This window comes from Bombus affinis, chromosome 5 (genome assembly GCF_024516045.1).
Source record: "Bombus affinis isolate iyBomAffi1 chromosome 5, iyBomAffi1.2, whole genome shotgun sequence".
Classification (NCBI taxonomy): domain Eukaryota; kingdom Metazoa; phylum Arthropoda; class Insecta; order Hymenoptera; family Apidae; genus Bombus; species Bombus affinis.
The window spans coordinates 8,458,796-8,484,973 of record NC_066348.1 but is presented as its reverse complement, the minus strand read 5'-3'; the positions used below and the strand labels follow the sequence as shown (position 1 = coordinate 8,484,973).

The window sequence follows — 26,178 nt, the reverse complement described above, 5'->3', positions numbered from 1 at the left end:
GATCAAGGCATGCAAGGACGTGCACTTTAATTAAAAGTAACGCAACCGTAATTATAGTCTGAAAGCAGAGAAAATGAAAAACTTTGACTCACCCTTTGTAGCGTGCGTTGATATTTCTGCAACTTCTTCTCGTCTCTGGCTCTGCGAACGTTATTAGAACATTGTTAGAAATTAATTGTCGGAACGTCAGTATTGTGAAAATATAAAATGCATTATTCTAAAAGTATATTGTATACGAATTATGATCCAAAAGAAACGGCCAATGATCGATCAACTCTTTAGAAAAAAAAGTTGAGAAACGTGGAGACTCGACAGACGTCTGGCAAACATGAGATCAGTAATTTGGCGTGGCAAATAACGATAAATTTAGGAGCAGATTTTATTTTGTTAGAAAATGAAAATTGTCCAAGGTACACGTATCATAGAATCAGTAACTCTTAAATTCTCTGCCACAACTAGAAGAATGAAAAAAATATGAGAAAGAAATACATTTCCTTTTCATCTCATTTGTTTTTTCAGGTTCAGAGAATCATGTGTTTGGTTAATTACAATTTTGTAATCAAAAACTATCTTTGACAACAAAACAGACAAACCTATGACACTATCCCCAAATTAATGCATATCACGATAATAAATTAAAAAGAAGCATATTGTTTCCTGTGCAAGATATGACTAGGACATCTTTAAAAATCAATGATCAATCACGAGGAAATTTTCATATAATTTACAAATGATTTATCAAGGTTAAAACATGGTATTGTTTAATTGTCATACAAGATGTGTGGTTTATAGAAAATAATTGCGCTTATAGGGAGAACAGGTTTCGATATCCTTTCATCATGTACGAACAAACAAATTATGCACCCTCGAAAAGAAACTATCATACTTGCGATAATAGAAACATCAACCCAGATGGTACTTACGAAATGAATACTGACAGAAATTTGTTTGTTTTGTATTCTTTCTACATTATCTTATATTAATCTTTTTCTATTAGAAATTACTACAGTTTATAAACATCCAGATGTTACTTATATCTGTGAATATATAAAAGACAAATTCTATTTTGCAACGTTGTACAACGGTCGAAAGGATGTAAAAAGCACATCTAATATCCATTTCTTTACAATCGATGACGAGCTAATTTACAATAATTTTTACTACGATTTTGGCCCTTTAAACCTCGCTTGTTTATACAAGTAAGAATTTACAATCCTTTTATACTTCCAAATAATATTTTCATATGTCCCTTAAGTATTATCTTTTGATAGTGTCCACCATATCTGTAATAATTTATAATTATACGAAAAAAACAAAATTTGAAATAATGATCTCATAGAATTATTTTTTGTATAATTAAGAGAATTTATATTTAATTATACTGTTATACAAATTATACGGTATTATATAGCTTGTATAATTAAATAAAAATAATTGAATAAAAATTCACAATATTAATTAAAAAGAAATAATTGTAATAAGGTTTAAAACATTGAAACTACTGTCGGATCGTAATACTGTTAATAATGTTTTTTACAGATACTGCTGCAAAGTAAGTAAGAAACTCGAGAGCCCAGGAAATGAGCATAGACAAATCGTGCACTATACATCACAACGAGATCACAAAAGGGCAAATTCCGCATATCTGGTTGCCTCTTATGCGGTATTATATCTGAACAAAAGTCCAAGAGAAGCTTACAACATTCTTTTTATGGGAGGTGAAATTCCTATAAAGCCATTTCGAGATGCCTCTATGGGATCAGCAATTTATAGTATTCATTTAACAGGTGACAATTTAGCGTGGAAATTATAAACTGGAAAATTAATTCTACTAATTGAAATTAATCTTATATAATCTATTTTATAAGAATAGATTGCTTGAACGCGCTTAAAAAAGCAGTTTCTTTCGGCTTTTTTAATTTTTGCGACTTTGATGTGGTTGAGTATGAAAAGTACGAGGACATGAGAAACGGTGCTTTGAATTGGATGGTACCACAAAAGTTCCTGGCTTTCGTTGGTCCAAGCACGGAACCAGGCACACCTTATCATCCACCTGAGTGCTACATTGATTACTTTTTAAAGAACGAAGTCACAACCGTGATCAGATTGAATAAGAAAGCATACAGTGCATCGAGGTACAAATCTAATCTATAATCACAAAGTTCTTAATAATTTCAACTGATGACTTCCAAAAATTCTATAAGATTATCTAATTGTAGAAAAACTACATTATTTATTACAAATATTGACTATTTCCTAATCTTTAAGATTTATTACTCTATTAATACTGAAAGAATTATATTTCCCTGAAACTCTTCGAAATTATACGGTTACATAATTTGTTATGACTCTAAGTTTAGAATGAAATTAAAGTGATGCTTTAAAAATAGATTCACCGATGTAGGGATCGCGCATTACGATATGTTCATGCCAGACGGCACGGTACCACCGAGAAGAATACTGAATGAATTTTTGCAACTAAGTGAAAATACCAGCGGTCCGATAGCAGTTCATTGCAAAGTTATTTGAAGTTCTTTAAACAATTTTCTAATCTATCTTCAAATTTTATTTACTATATGAATAATATTTCAGGCTGGATTAGGAAGGACAGGTTCATTAATTGCCGCATATTTAATAAAGCATTATAAAATGACGGCAAGAGAAGCTATTGCCTGGATAAGGATTTGCAGACCTGGTTCCGTTATTGGACACCAACAAGCCTGGTTAGAAAAAATAGAGAAAAATTTGTTGAACGCTGGTCAACAATATAAGTAATTCATATTTCCATTATTAGATATAAATAGTAATATTGCAATAAAGATTTTTTATCATTGAATCAAAAAAATAACCTTAACCCTTTATAAACTAATAGAACAAAATATTTCAAGGTAACTGTTAAAAGGATCGTTGAATCTTTACAATTTGTATTATTCTGGCATCATTGAAGTTTATTAAAGCATAGGATCTTGTTGTAAATTGAAATTATTTCATTTTAAAAATTATATTTAATTTATTATTATTATTATATCATCGCATTATATTATTGCCGAATATTATATCATTGCATTTATTATTGAAAGAAAATCCGTCTCGAAAGGGTTAATACAGAGAGGAATTGTCTTTCTTACTATTAATTTTTAATGAAAAATAAAAAAGGAACACTTGACATATAAATAATACTCAGTACATACCTATATACATCATGGTGATGTATCATTCGCAGACTGAAGTATTATGGCGATGGTGATGTAATATTGCACCATAAACGCGGAATATATTCGATTGCAGACAAGTTGGAAAAGAAAATACACTACATGCCTGATGGAGGGTGCACAGGTAGGACTTTATGTCTCTTTCTAAAATCAACCAATGATCGTATAAGAAAAGAGTATAAAAGCAATAGAATTTTTTATTAGAGACTAGTAAAGATTTTACCTATGAAAATTGTAATTTTCAATCCAGCCCTTATATCGAAAATCTTCAATTTCTGCTTTGACGAAAATGTGATGATCTAAAAAAAGAAAATAGAGAAAAAAAAATTATGAAAAATGTGAAATTTTTCAATGTAAATTTATATTGTTTCAGAAGCAAACTACGATAGTCTACCGATAGAGAAAAAAGGCAAAACGAAATTTACGAGAATTTTAGGTATTTATTTAATATTTTATCATTTTCGTACTTTATTTCTTAATTTTTAAAAAACACAAGTATGATTCTATATAACTGATATAAGGTAATATATATATACGTAGTACATTACACGTTTTAACAAAGCATTCTATTCTAATTGAGAATTGTGTTTCTAAGTTAATTTCATGTAATTATATCGAAATTTCAGTAAATCTTTGATATTCTAGCATAGGTCTGCTGACCTTGAAAAACTAACATATAATATTTTACTCTGTTACATTACAAAAGCTATTGAATTATATTATTATACCTTTATACAAACCATAGTAGTAGAAATCCTCATTATGAAGGAGTGTTGGCGTCATTTGTAACGTAAAATTAGGAAAAAATTCAACAGTACGTCGAAGCGTGCAGGAAAGAACAATCGCGCGCCAAAGCTGCTTCAGAAACATGCTCGCGCATCTCAATTTCGATTACTAATCGATCGAGATTTCTTACCACGTAGAAATATATATACAATTTTAACACTTATGATATCTTAACGAATGAAATAATCATAGAAATTGAAACAAAAAATTAGTACAAAATGTATCTTTATAAGATTTCAACGTAAGAAGACATTTATTTACAGAACAATCATTATCAATTTCTTGTCGATTATTCAATACTTCATATTTATCGATAGCTGCGCGCGCAACCAATATAAATTGGAATTAATAATGAATCGAAATTAAATTAAAATAAAATTATTTATGAGAACTAACGACTCAGAAAAGTAACAGGGAATCATTAAAATATGTTGCAGCGAATATTATGATTTTAAAGGAAAATATCAATTAAACAAGTTTTCGCGCCAATAGATCTCATACCGAGCATTCTGCGCGCGCATCCAATTTGAATTAGTTTAATTTACAATTTCTAACGTAGTGGTAGTGTTCTTTGTCTTATGCAATTGTCTTGTTATTTATCGACACTACGATGGAACTTGAATTATACAGTCATTGTAAAGGTATCTTTTAGTGCATCTATAGAAGGTAAACTACAAACTTGAATAATATAAAGAAGAATTCAGGCTATGTAACTAATCTACATCGTTGAATAAATAAATAAATTTTATCCTATGCTATGCAGGTATTATAATACAATTTTTTTTCTTTTCTTGCTCATAGGAAAATTAAGGAATTTCCGCGGAACAGACGATTCAGAACGAACTCCACAGAAATACAGGGCTATGGATCCCTGTATTATGACACAAGGAGATAGATTGAATGAAATTAAAATGAACAAATTCAAACCATCTCGAACTTCAGAGTCGCGACAAAAGAATTGCATCTCTCACGGATTGGACGCTTTGAAAAACGCGCGTCGAAGGAAATAAGTAAGTAAACATAAAAGAAAAGAAATTATTTAATTTCGTTCAAACACGAAATTTACTTCTTCCTAATTTAATCTGAATTATAATTGAGATTTTTTCAAATCATACAAAATATATATATATATATCTATAATTAATATATAATATTAATTATATATAATATAATATTAATTAATATATAATATTAATTAATATATATGTATAATATATATATATGTGTTATATATATATATATATATATAATTTTTTTAAAAGAAAATACACGAGGATCAGTAAAGCCTGAAAGAAATATTGAAGGAAAAATGATTTATAGAAAATTTTTTTACATGATTTTATAATCCATTCAATACAAAATGATTCGCCCTTGTATAAACTAAATAGAGAGATTTCTCGGGAAGAATTATCCGAAATAATTATATAGAGAATACAATTTCTAAAAGATCCACTGATTTTCTCTTCCTCTGTGTTTTAATCCTACCTTTTCTTTTCTTTTTTGAACATTTGTTATTGCATCGGTGAATGCTTCAATGAAGCTTGTTTAGAGAATTTTACGCTCTATATATTTACTTGAAAATAATTTCCACGCAAAACTGTTTCGACAAAAATCGACAAAAACGGGAGATATTCCATCAAAATAGGATTTTGAGAAACAAGAACAACTGTAGAACACGCAAATCCGCGTCTCTTAAAGCTTTTTTGTACAATTATGCGTCAATTAGCACTTTTCTTCAACAACATTATTTATTCCATCGCTTTCACTTTTGAATCGCTATCGAATCTTGATATATATGTATATATATTGAGATCATTTGATATTTCAAGTTTGAACTTCAAAGGAAATATCATCTGTGTCCAATGGTGGAAACAGAAGGGTACAATTTACAGAGATTTATATCGTAAATCATGGACCACAAAATTTCTGCTAATTCGGTAAACAGGAAGGAAAATCGTCACGAATCTGTGCAGTTAAAAGTAACAATCAAAGTAATTCATCGTTCATGCTTCGCGCTTCAATCTCGAACGCGTTCTTTGTTATTTATATTTTACGATTATTACTCATTACAGATCTTATAATCGCTGTAGATTATCAACTATCAAAGTTTATACGATACATAAAACATATTCGCTTTTATACCCTATGATTAGCAGGAAACAAGTTCATATAGGGTATATACAATTGTGCAATTTAACATCAACGTGAAATCTCGAATTTATAGAATAGAAAAAGAAACGAAAAGAACTTTCCTTCTGGCATCGTAAGCTAATGACAAATTCATGATATAGTATTCCATATTACGCGACTAAAAGATTAAAGACTAATTCAGTTTTGTGAGTACACTTATAATCACAAGAATTATGTAATGCCACAAAAATTGTATAAGAAAGTAAGTAGTTAATTATCCTTTCTCTTTTTCTTCTGTTCTTTGTTTGTGTTAATGCAAGGAAGTAACTTATTTAAATATTGCAATTTAAATATTATATAATGTATTGCGCTTTGAATTTTTGTCACGTATCACAATGATCAGAGTTTGATAGATAAAAGCGTAAAAAACAGGCCATGAATTTAATTCCTCCTGCTCTGATAAATACTTTTTTTGTTATTCACTGTATAATTTTATCATTTTTTGATAGACTTTTACGGTTTTACATTCAATTCTGCACAGATTGAATGGATAATGCCATTCTAATATGTATAATATATATTATGCCTATTAATTTGTGTACCCAAAACATCGCTTTTGTGTCATCATTTATCTTTTTTTATTTCTATTTGTCTGTTATCTCAAACACGCGTTAAAAAATTTTGGTTTCTCGAAAGTTAGATATCATTTTTTTTACTTGCACTAAGCACATTATAATATTTTACTGTCATGTGTTATTAATCGTTACTGTCATTATAATCATTATAGGTTTATCATTAACTATCAAAATTCTTATTATCCTTTGAAACTACTCCCCTCTCATATTTTTTTTTCTTTTTATTATAGAGCTCAGATATTACAATATTCATCGCTCACGCAAGATCTTTTTTTTTTTTAATTTTTAACTATATTTAAAACTTATAACCAAAAGATAAAAACAGTATATTAAATATGATATTATTGAATATTGCAGACACTTGTACCCTTTAGTTGATCGTCTTTTTGCTTTTTTCGTGATATTTATTCCATTTTTTTTATTTTGTTTTGTTTTATTTCTCTGGGTTTGGATATTCCAGGGAAAAAGATTTATGTATATCGTTACAAGCAACAATACATGATATTCAAAATGATATCGCTTGATTTTCTGAGCTTTAAAACATCATTGCATTCCTCGTAATCTTCCTCTCTTTTTTTGTTTCTTTGTTTTTATGTAAAGTCCTCACGATTTCAATTGTTACGTTAGTGTTAAAAAAAAAAAAAAAGAAACTGCATCAGGATTTTGTATGCATTTGCACTCCCGTTACTTCTTTTTGCATCATACAGTCTTTTTTCAAAGGTGATGTTATGCAATTTCCGACAGAGTTGAAACATGCCTATTTTTTGTTTGTTTTCATCTTTTCAAAAACATCATTCCATCAATTGCTCCTCAAAGAGCGCTTTATAATGCACCATATTGTATAAATTATCAAGGTCACACAGCTCTGTATAAAGTTACACTCGCGATGTGTTGATTCGCCATGACTTCGACGATCGCGTCGCGTATACCATAACAAAACGTACACCCAAATGGATTTGTTGTGTTCGTCGAGGAAGCACGGTTCAATACTACTGGCCGTGCACTAGCCTTCAACTGTTCGCTTATTCTATCCCATTTCGTGTAGGCAGTGATCTAAAAAACAAACGATCATTGAAATTATCTTAATCCCAAACACTTATCAAACATTTATCAAAGACTCGTTGAAGCTGCTATTATTTGTTTTAACTATACATCTCATTCAGAAATATATCGTACCGTAACTGGAGAAGGGGAAACATCTATAAGTTTCCCCGATTCGGTGGAATTATTTTCTGGTGGAAGAGTTAAAGAAAACTCGCAACGATGGTACATGTTAAAATTATAATGCCCCGGGTAATTTGTGTGTAGCACAAACTTCTTAACACATTGGGTTTTGGCATCAAATAGAACATCCTACAAAAAATGACAGAATGTTTAGATATATATGTATTTCGATTTGTTGATTTACTTTTTTGAAGTATGGAATAGTTATTAAGAGAAAAATGTACCAATCCTAAAGTAAAATAGTTGTAGAAGAAATCCGACCGTCTTATTTTATCGCGTTTGTGTGCGTGAGGACTATGAATGCGCATCTTATCCTCGGCTTTGAAAAAGACTCGAGATGGTGCTCCCAAAGCACTCAGCACATCTTCACAAGTGTCACCAAATAACACCTATAATTGTGTATGTTATACAAAAAATAACAATGCAGCATACAGCAAACTTTAAAGGGCATTTATAATGTTTAAAGAAGTTAGACTATACAATACTTTGGGATAAAAATTCTACTACAAACTAAATTATAAAATATAACCTCTTTGGTTAAGCAGCGTTTTTTTGGCTCCAGTAATACCCTTGTTACAGAGCTACCTTCTGTGAAAAGGTGCAATCTAAGACCTCGTGTACGCATTTTGTCTCGCATGACATCTGCCTTTTCTAAATACAAATTGTTATGATAGCAAACCTAGCAAAATGTGATTATGTAATATTAATCTTGCTTAGATATTCGTATGTCCTGTTCTATAACACGAACAAAAAATAATTACAAGTGGTAGAGGTGGTGGTGGTGCCTTTAAGTTATGCTCATCGCTTCCACCTCCAGCACCCATGTTACCAACATAAATAGCTGTTTTTGCCACAAGGGGAGATGTTCCATTTGGAAATTGCAATGATCCTAATCCATGTGCATATCCAGGTTGGAACTTTGAATCAATGGGGAAGTAAAACGATAGTCCTCGAAAATTTAACACAAATACCTAAAAACCAACACTACTTGATTACACAGATTTTTACTAATCGTTTACATAAATGGAAATACTATACTTGTTTATCACTATCGTAAACACCAGGATGGGTTGCTCCAAATGAATGTTCAATCTGTTCAATAGATGGCAAAACCTCTGGTGAATTGAATGGCAAACCACAGTATTTGAGTTTAACTAATTTCATGTTATAAATCTCAATTATTTTGAGCCTTTGCACCACTGGGTCGAATATAAGCCGAACTCCATCATGAGGTAAGTTTATTACTAAATCTACATCTAAAGGATTCTGCATGTGTAAAACATACAATTTAATTCCACATTAATTACGCAAAAGTAAATAATATGATAATAACATATAAATCTAATTTTTATTAATATATACTTACACTATCACTATAAAGTACTTGTACTCCCCTTATAATGCCCACTTGGGATTGTATTATTGATACAGATTGGGAAAAATGCATGCCTGTAAGAATAACTCTTTCTTAAAAGTAGACCACACATTATCGTTATTTCATGAATTGCTTATATTAAACTATATGCGCATCAACATAATTATTTCAAATAATATCATGACTCTCATTAAACTCATATCTATTTATAAAGTGATATCTTATTAAAGTGTCAATTTCCAATTAATTACTAGCCAATTAATTGACAACCCAGCAGCAAAAGTCTAAATAGCGAGGCAATACGTGTAAACAATTACATAATAAGCAACAAAATATTCATAGTGATCACCATTTTCTTTGTTTACGCGCGATTGTCAAACGAGGTGTTTACAAATAGAATGAAATAGCAAAGTACGAATGCTGACATGACGACAACATCAATAAAGTTCAATTTGGAAAAGAGGAGAGAGTATAACGGAAATTCTCTGTTCGTTTTCCAAATTATTATGAATTAATTTGATGATCGCAAAATTACGCGTAATACGACGTAGCCGCGATACATCGCGAGTATTTCGTCACTTGCCTAAAATAAATTCCCACTGCTCGCAGCCGAGGGATCTTTCGGGCACTACCTCGAGTTCCAACATCTCTAGCCGATTCCTTTTGTTATTTCCCTTACTTTTATAAATTAAACTAAAACACAGTGCACCACGCGTCTCCAAATATCATGAGAACTGCGTTGTTCCTTTGTCTACGTATCGCACTGTTACTAATCACCAGATAGCCATATTGCTTTCCTAAACAATAAACCTCAACACTCTACTCTTACTGCTAGCAAACTGTCACCGAACAGCTGATACGTGCCGCAAATTACGTGAAACAGAATCAGACTATCGACTGTGTACGGAAATGTCGCCATTTCGAAGAAAAACTTCGTTTCTTTCGCTTTAGATGCCGCCACATATGCGACTCCGTCGGCTAAAATTAGTAGCGCAAATATTTGAATTTTACTTCAGAAACCTTTCCCTAGAAACGACAAAAATTTGAATTAACAATAATTACTTTGCTATTTATTCAAGATGTTTGATTTTATAATTTTAATGTAGACGATGTTACATTATGTCGTGATATATTTGTTGTTTAAAGATATGTATATCGACATTGGAAAATTGGAAATATTGATTGAGAAGTTTTATGTAATTATACGAGTTGTAAATAAAGCATATACGAGAAAATGGTTTGATTTATAAGCGTATTACGTATTATTTTCATTGATCACATGCTAATCATGTTGACGTATCTTTTCTTCATTCGCGCCGCGATACCAATCACGTGTACAGATGTTTCCAATTACGAGATACGCATTGTAAAACATGCCTGAGATCTTTCTAAATTCAAATTTAATTCAGTAGTAAATATTTACTCTTATTCTTATCTTTTTTTAAATCCTTTTACATTATACGAAAACGTAACCAGATACGTGTTGATTTCGAACAACAGGAACTATGTTTCCTTATTTTAATAATTCCTTTTTTTTTTCGAAATTTTTCTATTTTATTATATTCTAAGTTTCATCGAGTTTAACGAAATAAATTTGGAATAATAGAGAGGATTCTTAATAAGCGGACAAAGAAAACTCGATTTAGCAAGTTTGCAATAAAAACGATACAACTTCCCTTTATTATAAGATGTTGGGGTTAAAGATCATAGATAATAGAATCTTGTATTCTTTGTTAACCCACGCCATGGGGGGTTTTACGATCGTAAATACACGAAAGAAATTTCGATAGAACAATTGGAAATCTTTGCATGAAAGAATCGTTTCAATCATACTTTGTTACAATAGAAAAGAAATGAAGAGAAGATATAGAAAAATTGCTCGATTATTTATAAAATACTTCGATTCTTGATAAAAAGAAAGAAATAATATGATGTAAACAGAAAGCTTCTTGATTGTAAAAATTCATTTTATGTAAAGTATCAAGGTTTGTGATAAATATGTTGGAAATTTGAGAATGTAATTCAAAAGATAGCCAAAACATAAAATAATCTTTCCTGAGATATATATGACGCATTCTTAATAAAAATCATCCGGATAACAAAGTGCGGTCTTAAGATAACAGTCTGCGAGAGATTCTGTTTACGTATTGATAAATTGAAAAATATAAAGATCATGTGTATATTTTATATGTGAATTAAAAACTGTAAATAAAAAAATAATCTTGTTTAGTCTGTCTTTTATCGAAGCTTAAGATCTTACAAATGCACCTTTTTATTTTTATAAGAAGATCAATGTTTCTACTCTGATACAAAGAAATTCCTAACTTTCTACTGAATAAGTAGTAGAAATTATCGTGAGATAACGAATTTAGGTAAATTTTGCGATCAACGTGAATCAAAATAGACAAACCTTCTTTTTAAAAACCCAATAAAGTATACTTACAAAAGGCAGCACTGAAACGCTTTTGCTGCTTAAAACCATTACTACAATAAATATTATAAATTTATCCGAAACTAACTGTCATCGTTAGTAAACAATTGAGATAAATTTATCATTCTCTGAATGAATCTTAAAACCAAGCAGAATACTTGAGAAATGTGAATCGCACCTACTTGATAAAGCTAAGAGAGTTACACTAAATCGCCATTACAACGGAAATATTTTCATCTTATACAATTATTGTTACGTTAGAAAGATATTTGAAACTATATAATTATTATTATTATTATTGGTTGAAACTACAGATAAATTTATCGGTCGCCTGAAAGAATTTTAAAACGAACGAAAACATTTGAAGAATGTGAATAGCGCTTGGTAAAGTTACAGGTTCTAACAAAACGCCATTGTTACGATTGAAATACTTTTTCCTCGTGAAACGGTTGTTGGTGCATACATCGCGCGGTCGTGCCCACCGTGTTATGCAATCAATTATGATAACCATATCATGCGCTACACAGTCGAGCCTCCAGAAACGTCAAGCCACGCGTGACTCTTCTGCGAATATGTATGCGTTCCGTATTGTGTATATTGTATATGTTTATGCAAAATATATCGATAACTCTGTGACACCGGGTCGAAGCTATCGAAGTCTAGAAAAATATGAGAAAAAGATGAAAAGGGGAAGAATGAAGGCGATAAAAGGCGAGCGATTTCGAGGAATTCATTCGAACCAAAACACAATGACTCTTATTTCAATTCCATCTTCGATTCTATCTGTCTTTCTCAAGAACTGTATTTATTTCATTGTTACACGAAGACCACAAGTTAAAGTATCTTTGTTAATTTTTTGACCTTAATTTCACTTTATGACTAAGGGAGAACATTTTAGCATATAGTAGATAAAAGTGAAAAGAACCTATTAGATTCAAAATATAGTCGATGAAGATTTATAGAAAATAAATATATAACAAACGATATTTTAATGTTCCCATGAACAATGTTTTTGCTGTTTTAGATTTTCAAAACCTTGGGATACTTACTCAAGTCTGTATTACATTATACAATTAGTTTTTAATTAATATTAAATGCATATATAATACAAAAACTGAATAAACGTACTTAATTTGGTACTCAAATAGAAAATAAAATTATTTCAAGAAACATCATAAAAAGATTTAGGAATATCTGAATAAAAAGAATACGATTCGACGATAGTTTAAATGGAAAAACTAATGAAGTTGTAATATAAAAATTAATAACGTTTAATATGCAATAAATCTTTACAAATTAATTAACCTCAATGCTATACTATCGCAAAGGAACCAAATATTTTTTCTATTCCTTTATTCGGAATTGTAAAAAAAAAAAAAAAATGAACCAGCATACGTGGTAACTCGAAACAAAATAATTAATATTCTCATGTGTTTACAAAACCACTATCAACAAATCTAATACGAGATTGAACGCAATATATCTATAACTATCTATGTACAATTTTATTGCACGCAATCGCGTTCTATTCTTTCTAGCATCCTATTAAAATATACCTATTAATTCGAATCAATTGACATGATCGCTTGACAGGACAAGGTCCACGGTATCAACTTTACGAAAGGGTCAGGTAAACAAAATACGCAGATCGATGTTACATGGTACAAATGTCTCATTTTGATCCGTAAACATCTTTTTACTAAGAAGATCCAGCTTCATCGATGACTCTTGACATAGGATCTCCGTGGATCGAGGGAGAATGTCACCAAAACTATGGAACTGTATCTCCTGAACTACATATACATATAACTACAAGATTGTCAGGAAAAAAGAAACAATAAATAACACGTTCAAAAATCACGTTATTGTTTACCAACTACGTATCACACTAATACGTAAACATCGATAAATGACGTGGCAAGAGGACTTTGCAACATTACAACATTATTTTTATTAACACGGTTCAATTTTGTTGTCTGACTCGCAAAAATATTCGTCCACTTGTAGATACCTTTCATGAATATTATCATGTGTGTTATGTGAAACATTTTGAAATTTCATCAACTCTGTTATGTGACTCGACTGTTACGATTGTATTTGTATTTGAAATTAATCTGAAAATGTATTTTATTGCTCTCAATTACCCTTTGATCTTTTTTGTTGCAGTAAAATATTTATCAATAAAAATGATGGAAAAAGTGATAAAAGAAAAATTCATCTTCGTGCCTGTTATCTTTCTTTGTTTATGTTTGTAATTTAACTGATAAACGATATAAATATCGTTTAGATTTCTGTATAAATTTCTGGGCAATTCATGCACCATTCGAGGCTCGTTTACACACCTATACGCATTCGATTAGCATAAGCGAGCTACTGTTTTGCCGTTAAGAACCTTTCTTTGTCTTCTTCCGCTCATCTCGATGCATCGATGAATAATCTTCGTATATCGCGAAGATAGAAAAGAAATTTTGTGACGTTAATACGTAGCATTTTATACGAGGGATAAGAGGTCGATCAGCAAGCCTTAACTGTTCGGAGAAAAAAATTTTCTCCGATAAAAAAGGAACAACGTGCACGCAACATGAGTGGCTGAAATACAAAAGCTGTTATCTCTGCTCAGCTGAAAAAGCATTCGGTCATGATCCTTTTATCGTTCCCGATGGTTTCGCGAGATTCTTCGTGTTATATTCCGTGGTCTGGCTCGCGCAGACACGCAAACACCACTGAGCTAATCATTAATTAATCGGACGGGGTGAAAAAAAATGCTGGATGTTGATAAACTCGCTGAATGTTACCTTGAAATGAGACATTAGCTAAATAAATCATTGCAACAAAATCATGAAGTATACGATTGCTGTGTTTGCAGACAGTTGTGCTTATAAGCAATTTCAATTTAACTGAGTTTCACTTTGTTTGAGACAGCTCGACTCAATGCAAGTTAGATTTAATTTAAGTCGATTCGGTGTAACTGATTTCACAATGTAATCGATTTAAATTAGCTTAAATTAGTTTAAGTCGATTTATTTCCATCTAATTCAGCTTATGGTATAACTTAGTTTAATTCAATTTTAAGCAAATGTTAACTCAATGTAATTCAACTTAATATACCTCAAACTGAATGTAACTCAATTTAAACTTAATTTAACATAGTGTAATTTAATATAAAATCAGGCTAATCCAATCTATTTCAGTTTGATACAATCTGATTCTATTTAATTCAATTTAATTCGATTCCAATTCTATGTAGTTGAAGTTGACATCGCCTAACTTACTTTCACTACTTACTTAACTCACCTCTAATTAGATTTAATGAAATTCAAACGCAATCTAACTTAGCTCTAAAATTAAATTAATTCAACATGATTAAACTTGACTTAACCTTGGCTCAACTTCGTTTGAACAGAATGTAACTCAGTTTGTTTCAAAACATACGATGCTACCTCGTTTTCTGATATTTATAAAAAAAGGAATTAAATAATCGATTTATCAGGGGCTGACTTGTACCGGAGATATAGGTCACAAGCATGTACATATAAATAAATACGATATTTAATGTGTCTGGCTTTCCTTGGGGGAAACCTTTAAAACTTTTCTGTCAATGATTCTTCCAGGAAATTAATCGTTCTCTGGATTGATTAATGGCAATCCGGGTCCGCGAAGTCCAAACAAAGTGCGATGTTGTTCGAGAAGTCTCTGTAAACAATAATATTGTATGAATCGCATATAGTGGACAGCTTAGATCAAAGTACAATGCTTGAACATAATTTCTTTCTCTCAGTAATCTCGGCTCGATGTTGTCTTTCTTCGAACGTTGGAAAAGCCAGCTCGATCGATTTCTTCTGTATAATCGATATTAATTCATGTTTCTTACGTGTACATACTATTGCATCAATATTACGTTTACCAAATTATTACGTTGCTGAAGATATAAAACATCTCAATGCGTGTAATATAGTATCTTTTTTTTTTTTTTAAAAAAACATCTCAATGCGTGTAACATAGTATCTAGAAAATGTTATTTAATAATAGAACTATCGACTTTTACGCGTACCTAAATATATATTAAAGACGATTATAATTAAACGGTTCCATTAAGGAAATGAAATTTTAACGAGATAAAATCCTGTTAATGGAGTGAATGTCTAATAATAAAATTGAAATAATATTTTGATGCAACGGTTTATTATGGAACTCGCAAAAATATTGTAGACTATAATTAAAAGTGACATAATGAAAGAAAATGGATATGTATGATCAAAAGTCAATATTAATTTTATCACAAGTTATTAATATTCTTCGTTATTATAAAAACAACAATCGCTAAACAAAAAAAAGTCATTCATAAGAAAAATACGATGACCAAACGATCGCAATCTTTGTTGGTGAATTTATCATGCTCAGCTGTAGCAACTCTCTATTCATTTTTTGATCCCATTATAAATGAACATGTAGAATGCATCTCGTTGCCTGTAGCCTGGTCCGTAGTTCACTGTCTGACCGCGATAATTCGCGAATGCCACATTTTTCGCGATAAAATATGAGGGACGACAAAATCTATTGACATGATTTAGGAAAAAATATATTAGACTTTATTTACCATCGAAAACGTTATTTTATCTATTTTTCCATCGTTTCTTGTTATTAAAATTAAAGATCGTACATTCATCATATTCATAATATACGTTATGTTGACAATGAACTTTCATACTTAGCCGTATATTTAACAGTGAATTTCGTATTTGCGAGGAATTTCGATGATTGATAATTAAAGAAAGATATATTGGATCGAGAATCAAAAATTTTTAATTACGATTAATTTGATACGCAATTCAAAACTAAATATTGTTCTTGGAATAGTTATCATAATATTTAATAAGAAAATGATCTAAATCTTTAGCGATTGAGCCTGAGGAAAATTGGAATTTTACCAGTTTTAATCTTTAAAATAGAAACAGCGACGATTAACATATTCACCAAGGCAGCGATTAGATAGAAATTATTAGGCGAACGCTCGATTGATTTCGGAGTTAATAGAAAATCCTATCCTAATCACTGTTCCTTTAACCAATAAAAAAATTAATTATCTTGCAGATAAAGTGCCAAGGACGCTGACATGAAGAAAAAAACGATTTAACATTCGTTATAAGATCGTTTCAATTTCATATCATTAATTATATTGACAACTTTATTAATAATTATATTAGCTACCAATTAAAATTCGACTTTTAGATAGATATAAAATTATGCGATTAATGGCATTTGATAACATTAGAGAATATTCCGTTCTCTATTGTGCAATTGGAAGTTTCAGTAAAGATTCCAGAGAAGTTTTTTGCTTCACGTTATCAGAATTGATTCATTTAGGACAGCAATTCTGACAGTGTTCTACTGCTTATACTTTGAACTACATATTATCCCATCGATTAGATACGAACATCACGATCCACATCGATCCAACGTTCATTTATAAGCAATTTAATTGTTCCCTGGACGAGCTGGTACCGTTTGAAACTGGCGGAATTCTAATCGACTATTGTCGGGTCGAGCAATCATTGGATTTTATTGATCTTTACGAAACAGAAAATATATCGATCTATCTAAATATTTTGGCGTGCCGTTCTTTATAGGAAATTACTATATCTTCCTAATTCTTGAACAATTTTATGGACTTCAACTACAGTAATCAAATAACGCTATCGTATATTCAGTTTGTCACACCTCAATGCAGATGTGTCGAAATTCGAAATCATTTTGAGCACGCACATTTCAAACGCTATTCTTGAAAATCTTAATTCTCACGACTTTTTAATACTACAATATAGCAAGTGTTTTATTTACATACAGTTAATTCCCTCATGCGACTACACATAATAATCAGAGTTTTAATAATTCAATTTGTCAAATACCATTTCTCCAAATCTCAATTTACTCAATAATCCAACAATATCAAACAATCTTTATCTCTTATTTCCTTTCAACATTCATACAACATGCATTCGATGCATTAGCGCAAAACAATGGTAAAAAGTCGCTCTATAATCGGGGATAACCCGATCGATCATGAATTGAGCTGTTCATCGATCTTCCTTGAGATTTTGATAACGATTCTTAACAATTCTTTTTCACGTGTAATTTTAACTTTTTAACAGCTTTATATACGTATAACCACTCTACAATTCAGTGTAGTTGAAGTATAAATCATTAGGAATCAGAAATTTCATTACGACCTAGCAATGATATCTTGTTCAATTACAATGATACATATACGACACGTAACATGGAGCCTGAAAGATATTGACAAAGGAATCATAATCGCAAAATCTATGTGTGAATGATACTTCTACGCCTTAAGATACTCCTACGAAACGCTTACAACGTTAAAACAATCCTAAGCTCAACGATATACATCAATGATCGCCGTCACTTGATATTTACGATCCTGATGCTACGTCGTTTCCACTAGATATAAACAAAGTTTATTATTAATCGTTTCTCGAGACGATATTTAACCCGTACAAAGGTACTCCGTTCAGATAATTAAAAGCGAAAGAGCACATTGTTGGTCTTTCGCGATGTCGCGTCGCGTCGCATGCTGCGCTAGATAGAGGAAAGGGAAAGTGTTGGCGCAAAAATAGAAGAACGAGTGGCGGGTAACGGTTTCAATATAAAACGACACGGCCACTGCAACCGATTTCGTTTTAATGCAACGCGTGGGCCGATCAATCACGGTGCCGCGATTACTTTTACTTCGATCGACTCGCCCGGGTGCAGTGCATTTGAAACCGTGTAATAGTGCGTTATGTTTCTCTTTAAATAGTTCATTCCTTCCTTTGTTTCTAAGTGTCGTCGACCATTATACCGCTAGCTTCATACATCAGCCGCTACGAATTCACGGCTTGCTACTTGCTAACTACCTACTACTACATAAAACGTCTTCGTATGTTCACCTCAAGACGACTTCAAGGCTGTCACCAGACTGTCACGAGATAGAGAATATAGAAGGCTCGATCAATCACGTTCGACGTCTTTGCTCTATCAATCGTGTCACCGTTCGCCCGATCGATAGACGTCGGAGGATCCTGAAGAACATCTTCCATCATCGTTAAATAATTCAAGCTTTAAATCCTTTTCTTCTCGAAGTAATAATCTTCTTTTAAATAATCTTACGTTTCTTCATAATTGAGATTCTTTTGAAGTTCTTCTAAAATCTCTTCAGCGTTTATCTTCATTCTTATAAGGAAGCCAAATATCGAGGATCTTCCTTTAAATAGTTCGTTTAAAAACAATCTTACGTTTCTCGAGAATCGGTAAGAAGCAGATTCTTCTAAAATTTCCACGGCGTTTCCCTTCCTTCTTATAAAGAAGCCGAGTATCAAAGATCGTTTGAGATCGAGTCTGGATAGCGACAATCGGCAAGGCGAAGAACCGCGTCAGCAGCGGACTGACCCAAAGTCCGTCGCCGATTCCGCTGGCGTTCCGCATCGATCCCCCACTTTGTTCACCGGAAGTAGATACAGCCAATCCGCGGGGCAAATCGCTAGGGCTCGCGCGAAATCCTTGTCGATCGTATAAAAGCGAGCAACGCAGGACATGTCGCCGAGAATCGACCCGATACGCTGGTCGAATCTTGCCAGCACCAGTTTCCGCACTTCAAGAAGCTTCTCCATAGCTGCAGCTTCCGTCAGAGGATCGTTGATCGGCAGCCCGAAGAATCTTCGATATTTTGGACCGATCGATAGTGTTAACGTCTCTGGAAGCAAACAGAAGATAGCAGGATTCGCGATTTTGAGCCATCGAACTATTCCAAACGTTGCAGAGATGCCGCACGCGATCGACGTGTATTATCCGCGGTGAGTATGATACTCGGATGAAGAAATGTCATCCTGGTTGCGTTTAGAGAACTTGATGATGAGCGTTGAGTGTTTTGGGAGATCGTTTGCTGGTTGGTATTGAAGCGAATTTGAAATTTGTAGGAAAGACCAAGTTATTTGATTCCTCCTTTTTCTTTCAATGGATGTTTGAGTTCATTTTTAGGAATTTTAATGAAATTGGAACATTTTTTAATTGGAAGGGAAGATGGAATTACTTGGTTTTTTTTTTTTTTTTTTTTTTTGAAGAATATTTGAGTTGCTCTTTTAACGAAGTTTCGGAGTGGAATCGGAAAGAAAGGTGAGATTACTTGATTTCTCGTTTTAAATCGATATTTAAAAGTAGATTCTTCGAGGAAAAATTTCAATAAAATTTTGAAATAGAATTTAAATAAATCCCTTGTGATCATTTGGTACTTTTTATTTGAAATAAATAAGATTAAATTGGATAAATATTTCGATTAATAACGAGTATGTTACAAAAACTTTGAAGTAAAGTTCGAAACATTGTGGTTCGCAATATCATAAAGAGCTTAAACATCCTGCAGATACGATTCAAGTATCACGCAAAATTATAATACATGTCCTCATAAATATGCATAACTAAATTATATTATTTTTAAATCATTTCTAAAAGAGGAATCAATTTGGGTCAGAGACTGGATAAATTCCGAAGCGGTTGCTGCATAAAATGATTCGAACAATAAGAGATGGATATGAAACTTACTATTAGCATAGAAACTATTCAGTTGACTCTATTTGACTGCTATTGCATAATGTATCATAATATCCAATACAACAGCGTCATCGTTGCACAATTTGCATGCACTGTTTGTTTACAGTATCATTAATGCTATTTTTCCATAGAAGACAAACATCACTTTTTATCGTCTACGACTGACTTTTGTTTTTAAATTATGATAATTATACAAAATAGGTTTTCTAAATATAGTTTAGTACCGTCATAGTGTCTACGGAATAACTGAGATAAAGCGATGACGTTTAGTAAAGACAACACAGAATATATTAATTAATGTATTAATTAACTGATCTGCCACTTGCGGAAACTGGCGCACCTTTGTATATTAATTCATTCACATTTCATTATTTTAATTTAATAATTTAACTTTATATTTTATCATAAGATTATTACCATTTATATCTCAGTTAATTTTTATTTTCGAAAAATTGTCGTTTATTTAAAATTTCTTTTCTCTACTTCTCTCTTACGAATATTTTCTAAACGAATACAATTTCATTATTATCCTTTTATTATAAGAAATTGCTTTTAGTTAGACAATTACATTTTCTTTGGTTGACAACTATTTTTAAATAACGAAGCCTCTATGTTGCTTTTCGATGTGGACAAATAATAATAACGTCTAAAGTATTCGTCATGCTTTTACTTTTCTTTTAACAGAAAAGTGCTCCATAGTGTCTACTCTAAACTATGTATGTTCGTCGAAGCATGAAAATTTTTTAAATGCAGTTGCAGCATGTACTTATAAAGGCAACAGGTTTGCCGGTAAAAGGAAAGGGTACATTTTCATGTACGGTATGCAACAGCATGAAAGTTGCGAGATCTTTTTCAACATCATCAATGAAAAGTAAACGGGTGACTCTCGATCATACTTTGATCTATCGAGACAGGTTGTTACTTCACGAAATATCGCAATGAAAAATAGCAATGTAAAAATTCATTTTTTCCTTTAATCAATGTTCCTATAGTGATGAAGTAAAAGTCGACATGTTATTAACAGACACTCTGTGAGACGCTCTATATAAGATCTGTTACGTTGATCCAAAGCTAGTGATTAGGCTTTCATGCGTTAAGTAGAGTAACGTAGAGTACTTCGAATTCATTGCACGAATATCGCAAAGGAAATGCGTTAAAAAATATTAATATCTCGGAAGAGAATGTATTAAAAGGATTAAAAGAAAGATATAAAAATCTAAGCATTTGAATGTGAAATAGTTAATAAGCGTTAAGAGTATTTAAATTTTCATTTTATTTTACAGAGTGTCCACGTTGGTCACCAATGTGGCGAAAAATCCATCCATCAGCAACGGTTACGATTGTATAGGGAAGATACCGTTGCTGAATACACTGACAGATCCCCTTGCTCCAAAAGTCTGTTCATACGTCGAGGAATGTGCATCCCTTTGCTGTCCTAAGGACATTTACATTTGCGATGGGAGCGATGCAGAGTACGATCATCTGTTGAAGCTTATGGAAAAGAATGGAACAATATCGGCTTTACCAAAATATGAAAACTGGTACGTGTTTAATTCATATGAGAGCATATAACATTTAGGAAATTCTTTGAATACGTAAGTTATTTTGAGCAGTCGTTCTTTGGACATATGCCAATATTTTCTTAAATAACATCTGTCTTATAAGGATTTGAAGATATAGTTGAGCAACATAAGACTTGGGAAATTTTCAAAATATTTTTCAAGATATGAGCTAGTTATCAAATAAAAGAGAATAATGGCAAGTATATAAATAGAAAGTATTTGTAAAACAGCTGTAAAAGGATAATTAAAATGCGATTTTTTAACCCTCCATCTGCATAATAAGTCGTTTTCGACCAGTGATTTAAAGTGGTTTTCCATTTTTTCCATATCTGTTTTTGTTTAAATTTTGCTTTGCTTAATAAAATTAAGGTAACGTGTAACAATAAAAACTATTCAATGATATTCTAGAAACTTAGAAAATTATTTAAGAATTTTGGGGATCTTTTTGTAACTCAAAAATCTAAAAAAATCTGCTTGGACTTGTTGTTAAAGGACACAGTATGCAGACTATTTTTCTATACTCTCAAAGTTCTAATGAAAACTCCGTAGTTATTTGAAAGGGAATTTTCAATGTACACAATTAACGTAATATAAATTGTACTTTTAGTTGGCTTGCTAGAACGAATCCAGCGGACGTAGCACGCGTCGAGAAATGCACGTCCATCAGCACCGACTGCAAACGCGATACTATTCCTACTCCACGTAACGGTGTTACCGGAGAACTGGGTAACTGGATTTCTCCGGTTGACATGGACAAAGCTATTCTTGAACGTTTTCCAGGATGCATGAAAGGTAACTCCAAAACCTTGAAAAAATACATCTAATTCCTTAATACATCTGAGACCGGCATATTTTGCTAAGATTGCCCCTACTGGTTTTACCTAATTTTGGAACAAACGATTATTTTATACTTCAAACTCTATTTCATAATTCACTTTTCTAATAGAACAATTATTTTACTTACAATCCATGGATTGATTGATAATCAAGCAATAATCGATTCATAATCAAATACTGATGTCGAATTAATCTGAATTAATCAATTTAGTAAATAAAACAAACTTATAATTCCAAACTTTAATAATCCAGGTCGAACAATGTACGTCATCCCCTTCAGCATGGGTCCAATGGGCTCTCCTTTGTCCAAGATTGGAATAGAGATCACAGATTCCGCATATGTCGTCTGTTCCATGAGGATAATGACCAGGATGGGGAGAAAGGTCCTAGAAACCCTTGGCAATGAAGATTTCGTCAAGTGTCTGCACTCTGTCGGTGTACCAAAAAGCGACTCCAAGGTTGAAGTTAACTCTTCCTGGCCCTGTGATCCTGAAAGGACCATCATCCTTCATAGACCAGCCAAGAACGAAATAGTTTCTTACGGTAGCGGTTATGGTGGCAATTCTTTGCTTGGAAAAAAGTGTTTCGCTCTGAGAATTGGTTCGACTATTGCTAGGGATGAAGGATGGCTTGCAGAACATATGCTCGTACGTAACACCGTATAATAATTCGCAACTTCACCTTGCATGTATTATAATATGTTGAAACCTTTAAAGGCAATTGTATCAAAGTTTAACTTTATAGAGATTACTATCATATAGATTAAGAACAATTATCTCAAATACTAAGCTTCGTTTTTAATATAAATTAAAAGCAATTGTTTTAAACACTAAATTGATATAATATAGATTAAAGACAATTGTCATAAATATCAAAACCTACACTTTAAATAAAAATAAAAATTGTTAGTTTTTAAGATATCAAAGCAGTGACAACTTCACTATTACTCTTATAAACAGTTTCAATCGTTACTTGGCATTTGCAAGTACATTAGTCGCCTAAGATTCTGTATCAGTTACCTTTTGTAGATACTGGCTATCACAAATCCAAAAGGTAGAAAGCGTTACATTACTGCAGCGTTCCCCAGTGCTTGCGGCAAGACCAACCTAGCCATGATGCAACCGACATTACCAGGGTACAAAGTCGAGTGCGTGGGAGATGATATCACTTGGATGAAATTCGACCAGGAAGGCAGACTCCGTGCTATAAATCCAGAAAATGGATTCTTCGGCGTGGCACCCGGAACCAATGGCGCTACCAACCCTAATGCTATGAGAACTATCTTCAAGAACACTATCTTCACCAATGTGGCCGCAACCAGCGACGGTGGAGTCTTCTGGGAGGGATTGGAAAAAGAAATCAGCGATGACGTTGAAGTAGGGATTCATTATTACGAATGAAAGTATTTAAAAAATCCTTATCATTAAACTGCGAATGTTTTTTCTATTTATAGGAAATTTTAAAACTCAACATTTCCTAAAACTTTCCTAAGTAAACATATTTGTGTAGATCACCGATTGGCGAGGCAAAAAGTGGACCAGAGGATCTAGAACCCCAGCAGCACACCCGAATTCTAGATTCTGTACACCAGTCAAACAATGTCCTATTGTCGATCCTGCTTGGGAAGAACCAACAGGTGTACCCATCGATGCTATTCTGTTTGGAGGACGAAGACCAGAAGGTATTCCTCTTATATATCAAGCTAGAAACTGGCAGCATGGTGTTTTCATTGGAGCTTCGATGAGGTCTGAAGCTACTGCTGCAGCAGAACATACGGTACGTAATAATTCGATGAAGAATCATTTAAAAAAAGATCATCAAAGAATTATTCTACACTAAATTGGGATCATTATTTTCTACTTATACAAAGTACTTTATTAACCAATTCGAGACCGGTGACTCAGACATTGTTAAATCGTGTGATCCCTGATTAAGCTAATAATCATGACTGATCCATGACTGAGGACTCAACGGATGGGTTATCTGCAAAGATTTATATTGCCAATAGACTACGAATTTCTGTACATTTATGAGAAATTTAAAGGTGTGAAAAAGCACACAATGCAGAAATATACAAAAATATGTATATAAAATACCAAAAATACAGTACCAATTATGAATGAAGTGAATCTCTGCTTAGATTCCATTTTTTTTATTTGTGTGTTCATAAAAATCTGAATTTGAATAAATACTCAGTCTAATTATCAGCCAATTTTCGATTGCAACCAGAAAAATTATTGTTAGAATACGCTAGTCTCGAATGTATTGAGAAATTTAAAAGGAAGATATAAATTCTTCATCATGCTTCTCTATTTCAACTCTATGTTGAGAAACTAATTTATATAACAATTGATAATCAGGACAAAGCAATCATGCACGATCCATTTGCTATGAGACCCTTCTTCGGCTACAATTTCGGACATTATCTCAATCACTGGCTGAATATGACCGAAGTGAAAAATGCCAAGCTACCGGCTATATTCCACGTGAATTGGTTCAGGAAGGATGCGGATGGCAAATTCCTTTGGCCAGGATATGGCGAGAACTCACGTGTTCTAGACTGGATTCTTCGAAGGCTCGACGGTGAAGACGTTGCGGTAGATTCTGCCATAGGTTTATTACCAAAATTAGAGTCGTTCAATTTGGAAAACTTGAAGGAGAATATAGATATGAAGGAATTGTTCAGTTTACCGAAAGATTTCTGGCAAAAGGAAGTTGAGTGCCTTAGGGAATATTTCGATGCGCAAGTAGGCGATGATTTACCTGCAGCCATTCGTGAAGAGCTCGATCGTCTCGCTTCTAACGTGGATAAGCTTTAATCCAATCGTTTGATCCTTAATATCGTGGAAAATTTGAGTAACATCGATATACATCGAATTGTATTTTTTTTTCTTTTGTTTTTATCAGAAGTAAGGTATTTACAACGAGGGCTAGAGAAATTCTCAAATTAAGGATCATATTAAAGTTCAAATTAAATCCGTACAGTGATCGTAGTCCGTACAGAGATTAAACAGATAGTTGTTAGGTTTTTTTATTATACTGAACCTAAACGTAGTATTACGACGATTTCTACTTGAACGTCGATCATAATTGTCATATTCATTAAAACATTTTTCTTTGTGTTTACTCTTTCAAACAAATGCTCTTTCTTTACACTTTACAGTATCGTTTTTATTATAAGAAAATACTTCTTAAAAGTAAGAACAGATTTTTTGTAAGGGTTCGCGTGTGAGAATAATAGTGTGCAAACTAGCGAAAAAAGCAATTTGTAACTTAAAGAAAGATATGTATTTTTGGATATGTATTTTCTAATAAAAAATTTTAACAAGATAATAAGTTGTTTTACAATTCTTTTTAAAGCTACTCAATTCAAGCTATTTAT

At 32.2% G+C, this 26,178-nt stretch overlaps 3 protein-coding genes across 3 annotated transcripts; 2 read left to right on the top strand and 1 right to left on the bottom strand.

Annotated features, from left to right (window-relative positions):
• Nucleotides 1-993: 993 nt before the first annotated feature.
• On the top strand, nt 994-5,106 carry LOC126917001 (dual specificity protein phosphatase CDC14A-like; the record flags this gene model as incomplete). Its single annotated transcript, XM_050723386.1, has 8 exons — nt 994-1,199; nt 1,540-1,787; nt 1,874-2,135; nt 2,391-2,520; nt 2,593-2,771; nt 3,224-3,336; nt 3,586-3,648; nt 4,800-5,106. Coding segments are annotated over 8 exons (1,410 nt in total), but the record flags the coding sequence as incomplete, so codon positions are not given.
• A 190-nt stretch (nt 5,107-5,296) lies between these two features.
• On the bottom strand, nt 5,297-10,265 carry LOC126916976 (PHAF1 protein CG7083). The gene is made up of 8 exons (XM_050723350.1): nt 9,946-10,265; nt 9,354-9,436; nt 9,026-9,253; nt 8,749-8,958; nt 8,517-8,666; nt 8,212-8,376; nt 7,940-8,116; nt 5,297-7,816 (listed from the first exon to the last, which is right to left on the bottom strand). The coding sequence occupies exons 1-8, from the start codon at nt 10,007-10,009 to the stop codon at nt 7,619-7,621; spliced, it is 1,275 nt and encodes a 424-aa protein (XP_050579307.1). The 5' UTR covers nt 10,010-10,265; the 3' UTR covers nt 5,297-7,618.
• A 7,916-nt stretch (nt 10,266-18,181) lies between these two features.
• On the top strand, nt 18,182-26,121 carry LOC126916481 (phosphoenolpyruvate carboxykinase [GTP]-like). The gene is made up of 7 exons (XM_050722314.1): nt 18,182-19,643; nt 21,681-21,938; nt 22,567-22,751; nt 23,049-23,443; nt 23,825-24,172; nt 24,306-24,572; nt 25,157-26,121. Exons 1-7 carry the CDS (start codon nt 19,384-19,386, stop codon nt 25,613-25,615), a joined length of 2,172 nt encoding a protein of 723 aa, XP_050578271.1. The 5' UTR covers nt 18,182-19,383; the 3' UTR covers nt 25,616-26,121.
• The last annotated feature ends 57 nt before the right edge of the window (nt 26,122-26,178 follow it).